Raw genomic sequence first — 22,481 nt, 5'->3', positions numbered from 1 at the left:
AAAGGAGGGCAGGGGAAGGGGGAAAAACAAGAACCAAGAGAGATTATGTAAAGGTGCAAATTTCCAATGATGAATGTCAGTATATTGTATACCTAAATTGTACCAATAAAATAAAATTTGAAAAAAAAAAGAAAGGGCTTTCAGGGGTACATGTTACCAGGTAGAGTAGAAGCAGAAGTCTCAGCTCCTCCTGTGAGGGTTTGCATAGTAAGAATTAGTCATTTTTTTCTCTGTCTGACACTGGCTTGTTATGAAGGCTTTCATAGTAAATACTGATGAGTTAGAATTAATATTCCTTAAACTGGGAAATCATAATTAAGTCATCTGTACTCCTGCTTTCATTCTTTTGGTTGAAAATATTTAAAATGTGTGTCTTCCCTTTATGTTGAAGATTCACAGCACACTCTTGGCATCCCCAAGATTTACCACATGTGAAGGATCTTGAAGGTGCATGATTTGGTCATTTCTAATTTTACTGGCATGCAGGAATAAAGCACTTATCTATTCAGGGTGCCAGGCTGGCATCTTACATTGACTATACTACTCTGCAGTTACAATGAAGGCATGAAAACTCATAAACAAAGGACAACTTTATTTCTTAGTGGAAAAATCACCACTGAGTGAGAGATAAAACTGGTGAAATTTGAGAAGATGGCTGGTTTGTCTTGAACAGATAAACATGGGAACCAGCTGGTTTTTGATGGAAAAATATGATTTGGAAAAAAAGAGAAGTCAACATAAATACTTCTGACATTACAGACTTGGGGGTTTGAGGTCTCAGGACATAACCTTTTTCAATATTGAAGGCCTACTATCCAGACAGCAAAATGTAACTGGAATTTTTTTTAAGGTACTGTGGATTAAATTCAGGGCCTCATGCATACCAGGCAAATGCTCAACCACTGAGGTATACCCTGAGCCCTTTTTAAAAATTTAATTTTGAGACATAGTCTCACAGTTACCCAGGCTGGGCTTTAAGGTATGATCTTCCTGCCTCAGTCTCTTGAGTAGCTAGGATTACAGGTGTGTTCCACCATGCCTAGCCACAATTGATTTCTTGATGACTGAGGGTAGGGTAGGGTAGGGTGCACTAGGATAATGGACACAGATGTAGAAGCTATAAGAAATTTGACTTTCTAACTGCAGGGTGATTTTATAAATAAATTTGTGCTTTAGTCTTACTTGCTCTATGGGCCTAGAGATTGTTTTCTAGAGATGCAAAGAATATGAACAACTATGTGATTATTCGTATGTATTGCACCGTACTCAGTCATTGAGTTTGAAGTTCTAAGATGCTTTACTTGATTAAAAAGGTTTTTATTTAGTTAATATGAGATGTAAAACCTCAGAAAAGTTCTTTTGAAATTTTTACATACAGCACCATTTTTATGTACAGAGCCAGAGGAAATACAACCATCACATAGTACTAGTCCTAGGAAGATAAGGATGGACCCGTGGTTAGCTAAAGGCAGAGGCCACGTAGAAGGAATATTGGAAGAAAAAGAGGTAGAGATAAAGTGTGGTGTTCTATTATTTCTCCCCCTTTTTTTTTCTCTTGCTGTACCCCTTAGCCCTCTACCCTGCAGTCAAAAAAGGAGGAAAAAATTGTGCTATCCCTCAACACCACCATTTTTCCATGTATTTCCACAGACACATCCTGGAAGGTAAATTGATAAATGATGCCTTTGAATCAGTAATGCCCAGGCTGGGTGTACAAATGAATATTACCTGTGCATTGTACTATACCTTCGTTATAGGAGTGCCACCGGAAGAGACTAGGTCATATGTAGGATGGTAACAGAGACCAAAGGCCCTTTGCAAACCCCATTGGATCTATGGACCTACAGAGAGTCATGTCATCCATGCATGTTTACCTGGGGAGCCTGCCAGAGAGTCCCCTCTGCTGAAGGCGAAGGTACGCGACACAGAGACAGGAACTAAAGAGTCAGGGGCCAAGGGTATGTGAGTAGTAAAGGGGAAGATAAACATAAAAGGAGAGAGACAAAGAGCAAAGTAGGTGAGACAGTCTGTTCCTGGATCTTCACAACATCACATTTCTCTGCAAAAAGGAACCTTGCCTCTGAAAATATGGGAATTAATTCTGCTTACAAAGTTACTCCCCAGAAAGGCAAGAAAATAAGGTTTTGCTGGAGTTCTTCTGAAAAGATGTGCAATTATCTCAGAGGGAATCAGATTCCAATGGCAAGCACAGGCAGTGCCTAGGCGGGGAGTGCATAGGCAGCATGCTCTCTGTGGTCCCCATCTTGAGCCAGCAAGTATGCTGGGACCCAGGACTGCATTCCACTGTCCTTTCCCAGTTGCCTATGTGTCTGCATGGGTGTGGGAGGGCACATGCATCAGAAGCCTGAAGGCCAAGGGTATGCTTCTGTTAGGGCCATACTTGAGGAAGCTGGCTCCTGCCCAGGACTGCTACGTGCTCCTAGGATCACAGTGCTGGTGAGGAACTGCATTGCTAGAGGATCAGGACAAAGAAAGGGCTGAATTTTAGCAGTTTTAATGCAAATCAACTTGGTGAATTAAATAACAGTCATTTCTTTCTTTTTTTTTTTTTTTTTTGGGTACCGGGGATTGAACTCAGGACCTTATGCTTTCGAGGCAGGCGCTGGAACCACTGAGCTAAATCCCCGACCCCAACAGTCATTTCTTAGCACATACAAGTGCTCTAAAGCACCTCTATTTCTACTCCCTTTTCTCTCCTCCTTCCCCATAGAGCCAGAAATTGAACTGGCTATCACTTGGGCTGGGGTGGAGTGGAGTGTGTAGCAACACTCCAGTTCCTTCCCCAGCTTGGTCCTGATAAGTGGTATTTCTGCATGAGAAATGTCTTCATCTGTCTTATCTGATCACTCTCAGAGTCTCTTCCAAGCAGGCAAATGAACCTAGTCTGCAGGTAAAGGCACATTTAAACAGGTAGCTTCTGTGGTCTTATTTTCTGTACCACATGATTTTATCTGAAATTACTTTTCCATGCAGGGCAGCAAGAGGGGGGCTTTATACCTACCTGATAATCATTAATTGTGACATGAGATGTTAATAGATATTTGAATGTGTCTTGTGAGAAACAATGGAATAAGAAACCACCAGTCTCAAGAAGAATCATAGCTCTTCTTGAATTAAATATATATACCACCAAACAAATAGAAGACTTGATCCCTCCCTGTTGCACACCACTGGGTTCCTGGTACCCTGTTCCTGGTACCCAAAGTTTGGGCAAGGCTCTTCTAGAAAGCCAGGCTCATTCACCATGGTATTCTGGGTTCCCTGGTGGTCAGAATCAAGGTAATGGAGACAGTGTAAACTGTGTTCCTTTTACCCTACCCAGGAAAACCAGAGACTTCCTTGCAATCTCAAGTTCAACTGTGAGGCATAGGTCACAGGACCAGTGTTCTGACAAATTTTTCATCTTACTTCTCACTCTCAAAAGCTGAGCCAGCTGTGGGATGGTTTCAAGGACAAGGGGAGTTTGTCAGGCCAAGATCTTACAAGATTTTACTGCCCTGTTTTAGGATTAAGCTCTCCCTCAGCCTACAAACTGAGATCCTTGGCCAGTTAAAGACACTGCTGTAGGCTAGACTTTGGGGTTAGCACTCACTGGAGGAACAGTTGTGGGGTGTGGGCAGACTACAGTTATTTCATGCTCAACTCTCTTAAGTTGGGAGGGGTTGGGGAAGGAAGGAAAATGCCTCTTTACCCCTACTGGCTAATAATAATTCTTTTTCCTCTGGGAAATTCATGAAGATGGTCTGAAGTGTGGAGAAGGAAAGTAGGTTCAACACTTGCTTTCAGTTAACTGGTTTTAAAGGAGAGATTAGTAGCAGTGTAAGTTTACTCATGGATCACTAATTAAACTGAAGGATTATGAAATAACTAGGGCCAGGAAGGAAAGAAAAGAGGAAATTGGATAATCTCTCTCTCTCTCCCTCCCTCCCTCTCTTTCTCTCATTCTCTCATTTTTTCTCTTCCTCTTCCTTTCTCTCTCCTCGCTCTCATTCTCTCCCTCTCTCCCTCCTCCTCGATGGTCCCTCTCTCATTCTCTCTCTTTCCATATATATATAGATATATATGGTTTTTTTTGAAGATGAAGAAAGACATCTAAATTGGGTGGGCTGGGGAGCCTTATGCAGCTCTTTTTTTCTTAGCGTTCCCATCTCTTTTGTCTTTTAGGAGAGGCAGAACAGAGCCAGCACTTCTAGGTAAAATAGCAGTCCCAGAGCAGTCCTTAATGTGATAGATTGTGAAAGTCTCCTTTTGAGAATAAGGGTTTATCCCAGTCCTGTAACCTGCTCCTCACCCATCCAGCACTCATATTAAGAACCTTAATTGAGATCAGTTTGCTTACATAACAATGTACCATGGTTTTTCATTTTACAGATCTCCTTTAACTCAATTTCTACAACCCCTTTGGTGTGGGAAAGGGAGTTAGACTTTATCTCAGCCACCTGCTGGGTTAGGAGGTAAAATTACATGGTAAATCGCACTACTATTTCCATATAGCTATTGCATACTGGAACACGATGGATTTAAAATCTGTATTTCAGGCTGGGGATTTAGCTCAGTGGTTCCACTGCCTGCCTTGAAAGTGCAAGGTCCTGAGTTTGATCCCTGGTACCAAAAAAAAAATTAGTATTATACTGTGCTGTCTGAACTAGTCAGGACACCAAGATACATTTAGGTAAGTCACCAACTTGCTGTGGTGATTTGGAACAAGTAATTTTGTTTCTTTTGTTGTAAAATGGCATCTACTTTTCTATTTTTTGGAAGCTGTCATATCAAGCTCTGGGACCCTCTGATAAATCCCAATATAAAGCATTACATAAAAATCTCTTTTATGATGAGAGGTAAGATTCCCATTTGGCATTAAAGTGACCACTGTGAATACTAAAAGCTGAAAGCAGTGCAAAATTCAGACCAGTGAATCAAAAGGAAATCTAGAGAAAGAATTCTTTCTGATCACACAATAAATGCCATGCTCTCTAAATATAAATAACCTTACGTAGAAGCAGCAAGAAAGTTCAGCACAGAAGGGGCAGAGCAAACCAGCTACCATCTCTGTGCCAGCCCCCACTAGCAGCATGCATGGCCAGCTGGCAGCCACCTTTTCACCAGCTGAGAGGTGGTAAGCAAAGAAAGAGAAGCAGATAAGCAACATACTGCACCAGCCTGAGATTTATATCTCAAAATCTCACAGTCATTTTTTACTGAGGACAAATGCCATAGGCACAGTAACTGCACATGAGAGTTTTCAAGTAAAGGCCAGGGGTGAATCAACACAGCAGAGAATGAAAAGCTGATCCTCTACCAAGCACACAAATTACCTGCCTGGATCCCTGGAAGGTGGCAATTAATGGTACTTCTTTTCACAAATCTACTCCCCACCCCTCCAATCATTCATCACTTGTGCGTGAGCAGAGAAGCCAGAGAAAGCATTCCAGACATGTAGAACCCAAGCCCCTATTGTCCGTGAGTACCTGGCAGGAGGAAGTGTCCCTGGCAGAGTATTACAAAGAGGCTGCCAGCATTTGTTTTAGCCTGGGCTCAAAGTGCTTGGTCCAGGTCCCCAGAGTGGGCTGAGGCAAGACCACGATGGGGAAGACAAGGAAGAGGTTTGAGAGATACATACGAAAGACGGAGGATCCAGCCAGACTTCCAACCTTCCGCACGTCATTATCTAAGGACAGAAGGATGCAGTGGGTTTCAGAGGCAATTCAGAAAACACACCTGCTTATGGGAATCCCCACTTCCACTCCACCCCCAGCACCAACGAACCCTGTGAAAACAAATGGAAGGGTAAGGAAAAAGTGTAAAAAGCAAAACAGACTTGTCTTTTCATATTGAGAAAATATATACTCTATCCCAACACTTGATAATGTGATTGCCTTTTTCAACTTAATTTTTTCCTCACTTATTTTTTTTTAAGTACAAACTCTGAATGAAAATGACTCTTATACCTATTTAGTAGAGAAGACTAAAGCCAAGGAAGTTAAATAGTTTATCCAAAGTCTGTAACAGGAGTCACAAGAGGAATCAAGACTTGAGTCTAGATGCTTTTTCTACAATATCCTATTGGTTTACCCAATAAGCTATGGTTTGGAAACTAAAATACCTGAGCAAGCAGTGGTCATGATGGCTGGGACACCATAGTAGGTAAAGGCTCCATTCTCGAAGCGAAGGCCTTCCTTACCAACCTCCACCTCCACTTTACCCTGGAGAAAGAAGTAGTGTACTGAGGGTATGTATGAGCACTTTCAAATCTATTATTTACTAGGACCCTAGGCACTTCTGCTTGGATGACCCATGGACTCACGTTTGTATCAAAGGGCAATGTTAATTATGTCCAGATTTACATTTCAGAAATAGCACCTCCAATTTTGGTAGCTCTTTGCAGTAAATTCATCACTTCATTGCTCACAACACAGCACCCAGTCATGAATAACCATGCTCTCCTTGCTTACAGTAATGACTCTTCCATCGCATAAGTCCAAACACCAGCTAATCTGCCCCACTGGCTTAGTCTGAGATTAGGCCATATCTAAGTCCGGTTTAAATAAACCCTAATCTTTTGTGAAGCTTGCTGAGTTCATCATGGATGATAATGATAGCTAATGTGCAGGAGCTGATACTAAGGATACTAAGTAGCTGATACTATGTGACACGTACTGCATGGGATCTCATTCATTCAGCCCCATAACCTCATGAGAGCTATATTGCTTTTATCCCTAGTTTATAGATGGATCAATTTTGAGGTTCAGAGAGGTTAACTTGGTCAAGGTTAATTAGGAAATGGCAACATTGGAATTTTAAAGGTAGATCTTTCCAATTTTTGAGCCTACTCTTTACCCACTACATTTTATTCCCTTCACACTTTATTTGAAAACTTGAATTTTTATTAAGCATCAAAGGATCATATGTACTCTTCACATTATATAAATGATATATCAGGACCCATCTCAATTTTAAACAGTAAGAAATGTTACTCCAGTTTTGGAAAAGATTGGTCATTTTATTGAGTCAATTTGGAAGAAAATACATGAAACAAATGACAGTGTCAAAACAGAGAGGCTGAGGTGGGTTGCAAAAAAGGGAGGTCATTTCTAAGTCAATGCAAGCTTTATCAAGATCTTAAAAGCATCACTGTGTTTAGGGTTCGTAAGAGTCTGCTGGGAAGACAGGGAATCAGTGACAGAGAACATGGTGGAGCCTGGACAGGCACTGGTGTTCCAGTGGAACTGTACCTGACACTTATTTAAGACAGGCCTGTCCAGGCACCCAGGGCAGATGGTTATATGAACACCTGGAGATGCTGCACTTCTTTCACTCCATCATCTTTCTCCCTTTCTGGTTCTCTGAAGAGGGAGAAAGTTCAAGGAACTACAAAGGTTGAAATCTGGCACAGAAAATGAATGTGTTCAATGCACTTCCAGAGAGCAAAGAAAGCACCAGTTGGAAGTCAGATATGGTAAGATTTCAGCTCAACAGAGGAAAGATTTTCAATAAGAATTGTCTTAAGATTTAGAAGACAGGGGAACAGCTTCACTTTGGGGGATACTCAAGCAGAGAAAAAGAGGTACTGGGATCTGAGAGTAGCAGTTTTGGAAGTCCAGAGATAGAACCCCTCTACCAGAAAGGTACTTACCCCATGCCAAACAATACTGAGTGGTCAGACTAAGGCCATCAAAGATCCCATCATTTCTAGGACACCAGTCTTCCATGCCTCGGCCCTTCTGTGGGTCATGTAGAAATGCCTACCTAATTTCCTTTGCTCCAGAGGCAGCCAGCCAAGTCTTGGTTGCCAACACTGAAGGAGGCATAGCCATTCTTTTTCACCCTATAGATGCCCTTGTCTTGCCCTTAACTTTGCTGCTTACCTGTAGAAGCAGCACAAAGTAGTCCACAGGTCGGTTACGCTGGTAGAGGTAGTGTTCTGGGGCCTTCTTGTTCTTCTCATCAAACTTCAGCTCCTGGATCACTTTGGGATGTTTCAGGAGCCGGAGGAGAATCTTTTCCGAAAGGTAGAGAGACTTGAAGGGCTCCACTTCTAGGGGACAGTCGGGGTGGTTGGTCAGCACCTTTGGCCCCACCCACTCCACTAGCAGCAGCTGGGAAGAGTCAGAGTGGGTGCCACTGGGGCTTGCAACTAGATTACCCCTTTCATGCTCCAGGGTACCAGGCTGGTGAGGCTTCTGGATTTGTTGGGTCTGAGGGATCCTAAACTCATTGTGTGCCTCAGGGCTGTTCTCATTCCCTTTGGGGATGTTTGTCCTTGCAATGACATCTCAGGAGAAACAGGTTACCATTTTGGAAATGTTAGTTTTGTTTTTCATTTTCTCCTTGATTTTATTTAAAGTTGGGCATGGATCACTAGGCCAATGAAGACAACAAAGCCTTTATTGCCATAATAGAATGAAGTAAAGAAAATTTAATCTGACTTATTTGCATGATATACATTTGTTGAATGAAATAATATTCCAAGTTTATAGGGAAAAGTAATTAAATGATAAGCTGTGTCATATTTATATATTAATAGAAACTATTATATATTTATAGATGGTATCACTGAAAAATATGATGAATGTTTAAACTAAAATATTAGATTAAAAGACATATTGCCATTAATCCCCTTCAAAATACTCCATTTTGCTTTGAACACATTTCTCCCATTGCTCTTGCCACCATCTGAAGGACTTCTGAGAGTCCTTTTCCATGTCTTTAGTTGCACCTTGACTGTGGGGAAGAGCCAGAAGTCACATGGTTGGTGTCGGATCTGGTGAATAAGGTGGATGAGAACACACTATAATGTTTAGAGAAGCATGCCTTTTGTTCAATGGCACTCGGAAGTAGCATCCACCGTATTTTTTATCACACCTCATAAAGACATGAAAGAAAACTTCTAGAACTGCTTCAGAAAGTGCCAGGAACAATGGGGTATGTTTGAAGTAAGGTGGAATATTCTGAGTGGATTAATGGCAATGTGTCTTGTACTGTAATACAATTAAAAAAAATTAAATATTAACTGCATATTTTGATCACATCTTGTGCTTACTGCATATTATTATATTATATTAAACAGATACATCTGCTTTGCTCTGGAAAATTAGTCAGCAGTTGAAAGAAATCTGTACTTAGAACTGGATTACATGTTGAAAACTCTAAGAATCTCCAACTTAACATTTTCTAGTCTTTAGCAACGGAATCCTTCATTATTTACTCAATAAATATTTACTCAATAAAAATATATGTTGGATTAATTATATATTGAAGTTAGTGGTGCATATAATCTTTCTAGGTCAGTACATTAATTAGGCATGGATGAGAAGGTCAGAGAGTTCAAAGACAAACTTTACCTTCTTTGCAAGGAGTTTATATTTAGATTTTTATTTATATTATTTAGTTTATTTTTAGATTTAGTTTATATTTAGATTTTCTCATCTTCTTTTCTTTCTAAAGACCCCAAAATTCAAAATCCACTTTTGTATTTTAAGAACTTATTGCTCACTGATATATGGCCCTTGGAGGGTACTGAATCCCTGGGACAATGCCTTTCCCTCCAGGACAAGTACTCTTGGGATACCTCAACTTAACCAGGATGGGGGTTGACATTAAGCTCCAGCCAGGAAGTATGTGGAGAAAAAGAAAAGTGTAGCAATGGTTTTTGTTTTGTTTTGTTTTTCTCGGGCAGAAGAAAGGGGTGAGTTGTACTGTACTCACTTCCTTCCCTAGAAGATCACCTGGGCTCATCACAGTGTGGCATCCTGTCACTCTATGGAGGGCAAACATCTTCCTAGAACAATGGTTCTCAGCACTGGTCACATGTTGGAATGAGGTTGGAAGGTATTAAAGTGGGTGGCTCCTGGTCTCATCCTAGATTCTGCTGCAACTACTCTGGGGTGTAGACTTGGGGTGGGCAGGTCCTACCTGTGGCCATGAAGCGGTGTGTGGCCAGTAGAAGCTGTGGTGAGATCTTCACTTTGATCTCTGAGTCGGAAAGCTTAAATAAGGAGAAGTCATGTCGTTTCCTCTCTCGATGCGGGACCCTTTGTTTTTTCCGATTGTCAGCTGCAGGGTAATAGGACAGATTGCAGCTATCTCAGAGTCACTGTTGGTCTTTGGAGATTTTCCCAGAGTCAAAGAGGACAGGCAGACACTTTGGGATCACATACATTTCTGCAGTGCCAACTTTAGAAGACATTACAACATCTCTTTCCCAGGAAGTGGAAGGGTGTTGATTAGGGTTTACAGGTGGAAGATGGCTCTAATATTCTCAGCACTATTTATGTTTAGGTAGTGGAAAGGCGAAAAAGAAAAAACTATCCTGGGGTTCCTAAGTGCAGCATTCTAGCGTTCTAGTGGTGGCTCCCTACTTATTAACCTTGCAACCTCTCTATGCATCAGTTTTTGTTTGTTTTATTCTATACAAGGGGGCTGAAATATTTAATAACAGCACATTTACTGATCTTGTCTCACTACTATGAGACTCCAACAGTACACTACAATGTTCATACAATGTCATTCAAACACTGGCATTCTTGGCATCAAGTGGGTTGGTGGAGACCAGAGAGTTTCTGTCTCTATCCTCCTCTTTTCCAAGAACCAGGTTTACCTGGTCTCTTTCTGCTGATTTGAACCATGCCCTGGGGTATTTGGGGGCATGCCACTGTCTTATTAGTTACAATACTCCTGCTTCAACCCTAGCTCCTTCACTTGGGAAGAATCAGGAGAAATACTAGAAAAAAGAAGGGAGAAGAAATAAAAATGAGCCTATAATGTGTAAAAACAGATTCTTTGGGGAGGGGACTTGGGCAGGGCCTGAGACTCTTGTATGGTAAGTCCCCAACTTATGGACATTCTAGATGCAAACTTTCACAGATACAAATGGAACTTGATGTGAACAAATCATGGAAGTAGCTCACATGTCTGCCGGACAGTACAGTCGAGGACATACTTTATTTTTGTGTGTGTGTGTGTTTGGTTTTTTTATGCTTTACATTGTATATTTGTGTGAAAGGTATATAAGACTCACTTTGTTGGATTTACAAATGAATCCTACTTACAAATGTTCTCCTGGAACATAATTTATTCTTAAGTTGGGGACTTACTGTTTATTGGGCATATGATTACTGGTTGAGAAAATTTGCTTTTTCTAATTTTTTTCTTCCTTATTTAAGCTTGTCTTTAAAAATAAATAAATATCGGTGGGAGATTTCTTTGGTCATTTTTCTTTTGCTTTCCCTAAGTTAAAAAAAATTGAAACTGCTAGCCTATCTCACTTGTGCTAAGGGCAACAGGAAAAGGATTTGAGTTCTCTTCTAACTTGGTCTGGAAAACAACAGGGCTGCAGAATACTTCTAGTGCAAGTGGACTGGATGGGACAGAAAGTAAAAGGGATGAACCCCTAGGACAGAAAACTATGACTCTAGAATCTAGCTTCCTTTTTGCTCCCTGTCTTGGAGCCTGTGTCTTCCCGACCCTTTGAATTTCTTTCTAGAAGGGAGAAAGTGCCCTTCCACCCCTCAGCTGTTCTGTAGGCCTGCCTTCAGCTCTGAACCTTTACAGTCCCCTGGCTGCTGTTTTAACACTTTTCCTCAAATGAAGACAGAGGGGACCCATGGACCCATGAGTGCAGATCATGTAAGAGGTAGGGGCCATCTAAAAAGAAACATAGTACTAATGACTCCTCAGTCTTCATTGCTCTTAAAAATTATGCTAGAAGCTTATTTAAAGGTGGGAAACCTCTGACTCTCTCCTACAGAAAGAGGGTCACTCCACAAATGAGTAACAAGTACAGGTTTGGGACCCATTTCTTCTGATATCATTAGTGAGCAGCGTTCCAAGTTGTGTATGTTTGCCTATGTACCCCCTCCATCTCCTTCATCAGAATGTCATTTAAGAGTTGGGGATTTAGCTCAGTGGCACTGTGGCTGCCTGGCAAGTGTAAGGTCCTGGGTTCGATTCCCGGTACCAAAAAAAATGTCATTTAACATTTCCCCATTAAAGAAGCATACCTCTGATCTCCCCCTTCATTCACTTGATTTTTAAATTTTATTCTAATGTAATACAAGTAGATGTTAATAAAGAAAATATAAAAAGCACTCTTCTTATATGAAAAAATAAAATTTCATAACAAATAATTAGAGAATAACAATAGTTAATATACTACATATCATGATCTTAAAAGAATGGCCAGGGGCCAGGGATTTAGCTCAGTGGTTTTGTTACCTGCTGAGCAAGCGCGAGGACCCGAATTCGATCCCTGGTACCAAAAAGAAAAGAAGAGAAAAAAAAAAGAATGGCCAAAATGTTACTCAGAATATAAGTCATAGACAAAAAGACTCTCTGTTAAATGAAACAAATTAGCATGTATGTATATATATATATGAGTTTTTCATATAAAAGAAGCCTTGCCATATTTAAACTTGTATGTCTGACTTATTTCACTTAACATTATGTTCTCAAATTGCATCCATTTGCTTATGAATACCTCCAGTGTATCTTTTTCATGGCAGAGTAGTACTCCATTGTGCATAAATACCACATTTTCTTTATCTATTCATCTTTTTTTTTTTGGTACCAGGGATTGAACTTGGGATCTTGTACTTGTGAGGCAGGCGGCGGCACCACTGAGCTAAATCCCCGGCCCTCTATTCATCTGTTGATGGACATATATCATTGTTTCTAAGATCTAGCTAGTATAAATTTTGATTTTAATAGTAGGTGTTTGAAATGTTAAGGTTGTTCAAACAAAGGCTCTGGGAAGAGCTTACTCATTTAGGCTACTATCAGCCACTAACATTTTAGTGTGAATGTCTTCACCAATGTGTTTACTGAGACATCTAGGAATTCTAGAGCAACAGTGGTAGGCACGTGTGGAGAAGGGAGTCCAGAATGGGGAGGAGAGTTCAAGTCCTTTCTAAAGAAGACAGCTTGGCCAGCACAGCAATACCAGGTCTCTGGAAGGAGATGCTGTGACATTCTTGCTGGTTTCTGTCAAGGCCTGGTCCACCTTTCAGATTTGATCTCTTGGTCAAAAGGGAAGGCACTTTTTCTGTACCACTCACTGCCTTATGGTATTAAAGCTTTTTGCTACCAGGAGCCAGTTTTTGAAAGGCTGCTTCTAGCAAACTAAGAACAGAGATCTGAAATAAAGTATCTGAGGGAGAGGGAAAGGGAGGTTGTCCCACCGGATGAAATTCTGAGAAAGAAATATTTCCTAGCCCAGGGACTCCCAAAGTTTTGGATAACATTTCTATCCCAGAGACAAACCATGCCTCTGTAATGTTTGCAAGCAAATTTTAAAAGTAACCCAAAAAGGTCATATTCTGCAGAGAGGCATTCATGCTGTTCCTGAAGAGGAGTAGGGAGGAGGATGAAGAGATCAGAAAGAGGAGGGAGTGGAGATAGGATCCAGGCAGGTGCTTGATCCAGGGGGTAGGGGGTCGGGGATTAGAAAGCTAGAGTAGTGGTGCTAAAAGGCATAAGGAAAAAGAGCAATACATTTACAAAGCAGGGCATTTAAATTTTTGGTTTAGGTGGGAGGGGGCGATGTTATGACAGTCTCCATTGCTCACTGATGGTTTAGTGTAAGCAGAACTCCAAGGGGCACTGGGGTCTATATCTAGGTAAACAAAGAGACAACAAAGGGGGAACAGAAACAAAGGTAGAGGCCTCTGGCTGTCCTCTAGGGTATATGGTGTTTTTTTTAGACCTTTTCCATTCAAAAGCTCGATGGTCTTTTCCTAGTCTTGGCTCAGCTCTCAAAGGTTCCTTCCATATAAACATTTAGGTAGTGGGTTCCTAGTGACTCAGAGTGATTCAGGCTAGGGTATCTTGCCATGCCAGCACGAGGCAAAGGTGGTTGACATACATCAGTGTATAAGGCTTTCTTTGACATCCTTCACTCTGTATGTCAAACTAATCTGTCCCCAACAGTCTCAGAGGAAAACACAATGACCACGGAGAATAGCCAAGGCTGTGCACTTACTGTAGAGGTCGGTTTCATCCAGGATCTCTGACTTGATGATTTCTTCTATGATGTCTTCCAGTGTGACAATGCCCATCACTTCATAGAAAGGGTCTCCTTCTCCCTCATTATTCACCCGCTGGACAATGGCCAGGTGAGATTTTCCTGGAGAACAAATGAAATCATAGTAAAGTGACTAGGACATTTTCAGAGATTTTTACTATGTGAAAAAAATGATACAAAGTTGCTGTTGATCAATATTAGCACTGAAGCTACCTCAGAAACTCTTTAAAATATGAAGTATGTGTGTAAGCTCTTATAAAATGCAAGTCATACTTTAAAAGATAAATAGTCATGTGTTGTTTCATGACAGGGACACATTCTAAGACATGCATTGTTAGGAAATTTATTGTTGTGTGAACATCACAGAGTGTACTTATACAAACTAAGATGGTTATGACACCACTAGGCAATATAAATTAATGGGACTACCACTGTTTATGCAGTCTATGGTATGTGATTATATTTTAAATTGACATGTAATAGTTACACATATTTATTGGGTAAAGTATGATATTTCAACATATGTATGATTTATAATGATCAGACCAGGGTAACTACTATATCTATCACCTTAATAGTTATCATTTGTCTGTGTCAAAATTCTCTGTACTAGCTGTTCTGAAATATACAATTAATTCTTGTTGGTCACAGTTACTCTATTGTTCTATAAAATCCTATCCACCTGTACCCCATACCCATTATCTTACTTTTCTCAGTGATGAGATCAAATGCCTAACACCCACAAGTTAACAGAGGAAAGGTTTATTTTGGCTCACAGTTTGTAGAGGTTTCAGTTTATAGTTGGCTGGCTCCATGGCAGGGTGGCACGGCTGAGGAGAAACAGTCCATGGCAGGGCAGGCAAGAAGCAGGCACAGCAAGAAGCAACCAGCAAACCTGCCATTCCCTTTTATTCCATCTAGGCTACAAGCCTTTTGGGTAGTGGCACCCCAATCCTGAGTAGGGCTTCTGTCTTCAGTAAATCTATTCAGTCACACTCAGAACTATGCTAATTCCAATCAGTGGACTAATTTAATACCATACATCCATAATCTCAGTATCACAAGCCTTAGATCCAGCCACCTCCCAAAAGCCCTACCTATGAGCACATGAGGCTTTGGAGTGACATCTAAATACAAGCTATAACATCCATTAACCATCCTCTTGCCATCCTCCCTTGCCCCTGCCCCGCTCCCAGCCCCTGGAAGCCTTATACTTTTACATCTCTGCTTCTTTTTAAGGAAGTCACCTAATATATCCAAAGCTAGTTAAATCTTTTTCTTTGAATTTTTACATATTGGCAAATACATGCTAGCTGAAGGAAGCTGAATAATCTAATTGAAAAGCAGAAATTTAGAATAAAAAGAATTAGATTAGAAGTCATTTTCTCCTAAATCTCTTCCTTGCTAAACATCCCAGTTACCATCCCTGGGCAAATCATTTAACCCCTACTGAGTCATAATCTCTCATCTAGAATTAGGGAATATCAGCACCTGTTCTCACTTTTTTGCTAACATGTGCTAGCAAATGACAAAACAAATGACTAATATAATGGGAAAACATGGAAAAGTGATTTCTTACAAATTTTTTTTTAAAAATTGACTTTTTTGTAATGTAGAGCCTAGAACACATATAGTACAATATAGCCATACCTCTCACCACTAATATGACTAGGCCATGTGACTGAATTAAATTAACAGTTTTTGATATTTTACAAAGAGTACCCTAACTTCCACATGAAAGAGCCACCATTGCTCTAAACTTTATAAAAACAATTTGAGGATATACTATGTTATCACCAAGAAATAGAGATTTTAAGGCCTGCTACTGCTTCCTGACATAGGACTTTGTGACCATTATCATATATTAATATCATAAGTGGCAACATTTTATTACTGACACATAATAACATATATTAACTGCCGTTATTATTACTATTTATTTTCTTTTTCTTCTTTAGGTATCAGGGATCAAACTCAGGACCTTGTACTTGCAAGGCAGGCACACTGAGCTAAATCCCTGGCCCGTTTATTACTAGTTTATTATAGAAGACACCATTTACTATACATTCTAGGGACCAGGCACAGTGCCAGGTATAACATACACATTATTTCACCATACCATTGTTTTCTATTTGTGTGTGATCCCCCCACTGTGAAGGTTAGATCCCTTCTTACATCTATGACTTATTAATCTCTTTTCCCAGAATCCAGAATAGTACCTAGCACACTGTCATTAAAAAGTGAGCAAAGGGCCTGGCATGGTGGTACATACCTGTAGTTCCAGCTACTTGTTTTTTTTTTTTCTTTGGTACCAGGGATTGAACTCTGGTCCTTGCTCTTGCGCAGCAGGTGGCGAAACCACTGAGCTAAATCCCCGGCCCCCAGCTACTTGAGAGGCTAAAGCAGGAGGATCATTTGATCTTAGGAAATGAAGACCAGCCTGGGGAACATACCAAGACCCAGTCCTCCCCTCTCCAAAAAGTAAGCAAAATACTGAATTGATATTTCTCCAAGAAAGATAAAAAACTAGTCAATGTACATGAGAAGATGTATAACATGGCAAAATCAATTAACTAGTGGTGGGTAACTGGAGAGTCACATGGAAAAGAATGAAATTGGATGTCTACCTCACATCATATACAAACATGAATTCAAAATGAATCAAACACCTAAATGTAAAATTATAAACTCTTAGGAGAAAACATAGAAGTAAAATCTGATGACCTTACAATGGGGAATGGTTTCTTAAGCTAGGACACCAAAAGCACAATCACAGAAAAAATAGATAAATTGGACTTCACCAAAATTAGAAACATCTATACATCAAAAGATATTATCAAAAAAGTGAAATGGGGGGGTGGGGATTTAGCTCAGTGGTTCTGCCACCTGCCTCACAACTGCAAGGTTCCGAGTTTGATCCCCAGTACCAAAAAAAAGTGAAAGGGTAGTTCAAAGAATGGAAGAAAATATTGGCAAGTCATCAAAGGACTAATATCCCATATATATAAATACCATAATGAATGAAATGACAGCTCAATTACAAAGTGGACAAAGGATTTGAATGGCTATATCTCCAAGAAAGATGTACTTGGTCAACATGCATGTGAAAAGATTCTTAACACTGTCCTCATCAGGAAACTTCACGTCAAAACGTGAATGAGATACCATTCACAAGACTGTTGTGATAAAAAGATAATAACAAATGTTGGGAAAGATGTGGAAAAACTGGAACTCTCAGTCATTGCTTGTGGTATTCTGACAGCTCTTCAAAATGTTAAATATGAGATTATCATATGATCCAGAAATTCCACTCCTACAAAAATGCAAACATGTCCACACAAATACTTGTATATAAAAGTTCAGAGCAGCAGTATTCCTGAGATCCAGAAGGTAAAAACAATCCAAATGTTTCTGAACAAACAAAATCTGATATATATCCATACAATGGAATATTTTCTGGCCATAAAAAGGGATGAACCCTTCTCCACTGCAGGTGGTAGTGTAGACTGGTGCAACCACTGTGGAAATCAGTATAGAGATACCTTAAAATACTAGGATTACAGGTCCCATTTGACCCAGCTATTATCCTACTGAGTATCTTCCCAAAAGAATTAAAAGCAACATACCACAGGAATGCATGCACACCCATGTTTACAGCAGTCCAATGTGTAATAGTTAAATCTTGGAAACAGCCCAAATGCCTATCAACTGGTGACTGGATAAAGAAAATGTGGGGTTTTTAAAATAAAATGGAGTACTACTCAGCTCTAAAAAACTGATAAACTAGAGACATTTATAGCTAAATGGATGCACATTGAGACCATACTCTTAAGTGAAATAAATAAGACACACGTGTAAATACTGAATAGTTTCTCTGGTGTGAGAAACTGAAAGTGTAAATGAGGACAAAAATGTATAATAGATAATGTGAAATAGGAAGAAAAGGCCCAAAGGGTATGGGGAAGTAGAGAGGGGTGGGTAGGGGAAAGGAAAGAAGGGAAAGAAAAAGTGATGAGAAAAGAAGGAAAAAATGGAAACAAAGCCATTTGTAAATAGGGAGAGGTAGGGGGTGGAAGGGAGGGAAGGGGAATAGGGAAAAAAGAAGAACCAATATATATCATGTACAGGTACAAATTATCAATGATGAATACAATCATAATGTATACCTAAAATGTACTGATAAACAATTTAAAAAAAGAGCTAAGGTTTAAATGCAAGATAATTAGATAATTGGGGGTGTTGCTCTCAGGACAGATTAATGTAGCTATTGTGAGACCTGGTTAAGTCCCCTCAAGCATGGGTTGTAATATAAATCTGGTTAGACTGCTGTACCCACCTCTACTCTTTGGCTTCCTGTCTCTGTCCACATTTCCACCATTTTCATGTTGTCCACCATGAAGCCCTCACCAGAGGTCACAGTGATGAAGCCACTCCATTTTGGACTTGCATCCTACAAAACTATGAGCTAAATAAACATTTTTTATGAAGTACCCCAACTTAGATTTTTTGTTATAGCAACAGAAGATGAATTAAGATATATATGATGCTCTTTGTTTAGTAATTGTATTCTCCATGCTTATTCCTGTCCTTTAGATAGGTATTCTAAACTGGATGAGCAGGGTCCCTTGCCAGACTGTTTTTTTCCCTCACTTCAGTACTATTATATCTAAATGGCATTATATTTATGAAAAGAATAAAGATTCAAGGGGGCCCAGAAAAAAAAAAAGGGATGAAGTACATACTACAACATGGATAAACCTTGAAAACATGCTAAGTGAAAGAAGCCAGACACAAGAGCCCACATGTTGTATGAGTCCATTTACATGAAATTTCCAGAATAGACAAATCTACAGAGGAAGAAAGTAGATTAGTAGCTTCCAGAAACAGGAGAAAGAAGAGAGTGACAGCTAATGGGTTCAGGGTTTCTTCTGGGGTGATGGAATGTTCTGGAATTAGATAGTGGTAATGGCTGCATAACTCTGTGAGTATACTAAAAAAATGTAAATTGGGTACTTTAAAAGAGTAAAGTTAGGGCTGAGGATATAGCTCAGTGGAAAAGTACTTGCCTAGTACATGCAAGGCCCTGTGATCAGTCCCCATTTCTGAAAAAAAAGTGAATTTTATGGTATGTGAATTATATCTCTATGAAGCTAGTATTTTTTTTAAAGAAGAGAGCCAACTGAAGAAAACATAATAACCCATGCCTGAATGAACAGAAAGTCTGTGAGGCTCAAAGTTAGAAATGACATACAGACGAGTAGAACTAGAGGCTGCTTCATAAAGAGAATAGGTTGAACTGAAAGAGCAGTACTGGTTGGGAAGTGAGTAATAGTGTTGGTAAAGTATAGTTGAGATCATACATTGTTTTTTATGCTCTAGGATTTGAGGACTAAAAGTGGATTCAGGTAAGGCCAGTGGGAGACCAGAAATGGGAGAGAGGGCACCACCCTATGTTTTTGGTTTGAGATGGAAACTGTGAACAGTGCTAAGGGCTTGGTCACAAATGGGAGGGGCTGAATTTGAGAATAAACAGTTGTGAGGCTGGGCACAGGAGGGTCACATCAGTTCTCAGGGATGAGAGTGTTTAAAACTTACAAACTAGGGCACACTTGAAGCAAGAGAGGCTCTAATTTCCCAAGTGTTTCTATCTTTTTCTGGGCAAATGCTGGTTTCTAATCAGCATCATTTGATCTCCCTTTAATGAGTGCTGTGTTCACTTCCTAATGTGATACTTGGGAGAGCAGCTTAAATTTTGGCTATTTCTCTCTTCTGCTTTCCTATGAGATTTCTGTGAGAGGAAACTATGGGTTTTTCTTTTTTTTCTTTCTTTCTTTTTTTTTTTTGGTACCGGGTATTGAACTTGGGACCTTGCGCTTGCAAGGCAGGCTGAGGAACCACTGAGCTAAATCCCCGGCCCTTCTATGGGCTTTTCTATTGAGCCATCCCTCTGCAGACTGGAAGAAATTTCCAAATACCTTCAGGAAACTATAGTCCATTAATTTCCTCCCCTCAACTTGTTACAAAAGTAGAAGGCCTGTGAAATAATTTACACTAATAATGCTGGTTATAATTACCATTTATACAGAACTTCACAGTATGTTAAGAGGCATTACACAGAAGAAGAGTTCTCTTGGAGTTCTGAAATGTTTTTAAGAACTTTCTGAACCTCTTCACTGTGTGAACCAGAAATGATTCGATATACCCCTTAGTTTGCTCTAGAAACTACTGAGACACATGCATATTCATTTGTTTATGGTACTGGGGATTGAATCCTGGGCTTTCACACTGTGCTACACCCTCAGCCAATTTTAGTTTTATTTTGAGACAGATTCTCACTAAGTCACTAAATTGTCCTGGACTAGAACTTGTAATCCTCTTGCCTCGGCCTCCCAGAGTGCTGGGATTACAGGCCTGTATCACCATGCCTGACTTTATGCATACTCTTAAACAAGTTTACTTCTTTGATTAAATAGTGCTCTCTCACATTATGGCCATTTTCTTTGAGGGTGTGGAAGGACATTGCTTCTTTAGGATCATCACTGCAAACAAGATGATTCATGGAACAGCAAAGCTGTACTAAATTTAAGATGTGGAAAAATAGGCTAAGCTGAATAATTTGCTCTGTACATCCTCAAACAAGTACAAAGCAATCAGGTTCTAGCAGAATTACCCTTCCAGTTTCCAGAAATAACCAAACTGACAAACTTTATGCTGCTAAGTCCAAGGACATATTGGTATCTCATTAACATATAGCAGAGGAAGAGATAACTCCTCAGAGAAAAAACTATTGAATGGTACTCCATGAAGCATTTTTAAATGGCCCTCGACTGTACTACTATGCCACTCAGTACCAATGGGAAACCTCTAGGCTGGGATGAAAGGTAAGGAAACTGTTTTATGTCAATGCACTTTCCCTTTCTTTTCTTTTCTTTTTCTTTCCTTCCTTCCTTCCTTCCCTTTTTCTTTCTCTTTCTCTTTCTTTCTTCTTTCTTTTTCTTCCCTCCCTCCCTCTCTCTCTTTTTCTTTCTCTCTTTCTCCCTTTCTTTCTTTCTTTTTTTTGGTACTGGGGATCAAACTTGGGACCTTGCTCTTTCCAGGCACGCAGCAGCACCGCTGAGCTAAATCCCTGGCCCTGGCAACAAACTTTTTAAAAATGAAGGCTACATCTGTTGTGAGTAAAAGCATATTTTACTCTGGACTCTGGTATCTCCTACATCTAAACTAGTTACTACAGACTCTCTGACATGTGGTTTGAATCTCTAACATGTTCCTGGTGTCCAGCCTCAACTGAAACTGTGCTGATGGCATGGTTTGCTGAAATGTGTTTTTTTCTTGATTTCTAGAAGGTGTGGGCTCCTTAAACCCTCCTGGAGGGGTTGCTTTTCTCCAGCCTTGACTATTTCCCCCCACTCTATGATTTATAATCTCTAGTTCCAAAATTTCCCACAACCTAATGAGACACAAAGTAGAATATACACCTATAGTATAGTTGGCACTTGTTTGGGATACAGTATTAAGATGGTTTTGATTGGAACTACAGAAATAATCCTCAATGAAGCACCAGGGGTTGGATCATACCTCACTATGATTAAGTAGTATATATGGTGATCCCTCTTTCCACTATTAAAAAACAGCACCATCTGGTAAGACCTTTGGCTCCCAATGCTTTGGAATACATTTCACCTAGATTAGTGATGGTGAACCTTCTAGAGAAGAGTGTCCAAACTGCAACCCAAAGCCCACTTACTTATTGTCAAGTGCCAATACTGCAATTAAACCTGAATACTGAGCTTTTAGTTTAGAAAAAACAACTCATACATTAACATCTTTTGTCTTCAAAGAAAAACAACACGTGTGCCATAAGTTTGCCACCACTGACCTAGATCAATGCTTTTTGATCTGATTATACATTAGAATTACCCCAAGAAGCTTTAAATACATTTTACAGACTGGATTCTACATTAGAGAATCCTATTTAGTTGCTTTGGGGGAGACTCATGCATAAAACTTTTAAATGTTCTCCAGTTATTCTAATACTGTATCAGCCAAAGTTGGGAACTGTCATTTTGGTTTATAGTAATGGTTCTCAAAGTGTGGTCCCTGGACCCACAGCATCATTGAAGAACTAGCTATAAATGCAAGTTCCCAAGCCCCATCCCTGACCTAGAGACTCAGTCAATGGAGGTGCAGCCCAGTGATCTGTGGTTTAATAAGCTACACAGGTGGTTTTGATGCAGGCTAATGTTTGAAAACCACCCATTTATGGGTAAGCTTTTTTCACTTAGTCATTTGTCTGATGAGGAAGGGAAGCAAGTAGTGAGATATTTAGTAAATCCTAGTCCCTCTAGAACAAAAGATAATTGTAGTGGCAAGCTGCTTAATGCTTTCTCTCATATGATGTGGGTGGATATGGTATTTTTGACATGGGGCAGAAAGTAGTTGT

At 39.9% G+C, this 22,481-nt stretch overlaps 1 protein-coding gene across 9 annotated transcripts in view; it reads right to left on the bottom strand.

Moving 5' to 3' along the window:
• Positions 1-22,481, bottom strand: part of Cnnm1 (cyclin and CBS domain divalent metal cation transport mediator 1) — a 79,824-nt gene that overhangs the window by 24,614 nt on the left and 32,729 nt on the right. For 6 of the 9 annotated variants that reach the window (XM_021253180.2, XM_021253185.2, XM_021253181.2 and 3 more), the window contains exons 2-7: positions 13,997-14,140; positions 9,934-10,074; positions 7,887-8,056; positions 6,125-6,224; positions 5,642-5,689; positions 1,875-1,937 (exon numbers count right to left, since the gene is read on the bottom strand). In XM_021253180.2, coding sequence (XP_021108839.1) covers positions 1,875-1,937; positions 5,642-5,689; positions 6,125-6,224; positions 7,887-8,056; positions 9,934-10,074; positions 13,997-14,140 — 666 coding nt within the window. The remainder of the gene's footprint in view (positions 1-1,874; positions 1,938-5,641; positions 5,690-6,124; positions 6,225-7,886; positions 8,057-9,933; positions 10,075-13,996; positions 14,141-22,481) is intronic. The other 3 variants (XM_021253183.2, XM_004838644.3, XM_087185108.1) reach the window with 2 other exon arrangements.

The sequence above is a fragment of the Heterocephalus glaber genome, unplaced genomic scaffold, assembly GCF_053883595.1.
Source record: "Heterocephalus glaber isolate CG9 unplaced genomic scaffold, H.glaber_assembly_v1.0 deba00001497, whole genome shotgun sequence".
In the NCBI taxonomy this organism is placed as follows: Eukaryota; Metazoa; Chordata; class Mammalia; order Rodentia; family Bathyergidae; genus Heterocephalus; species Heterocephalus glaber.
The sequence above is the reverse complement of the archived record's forward strand: the minus strand, read 5'-3'. Positions and strand labels throughout refer to the sequence as shown.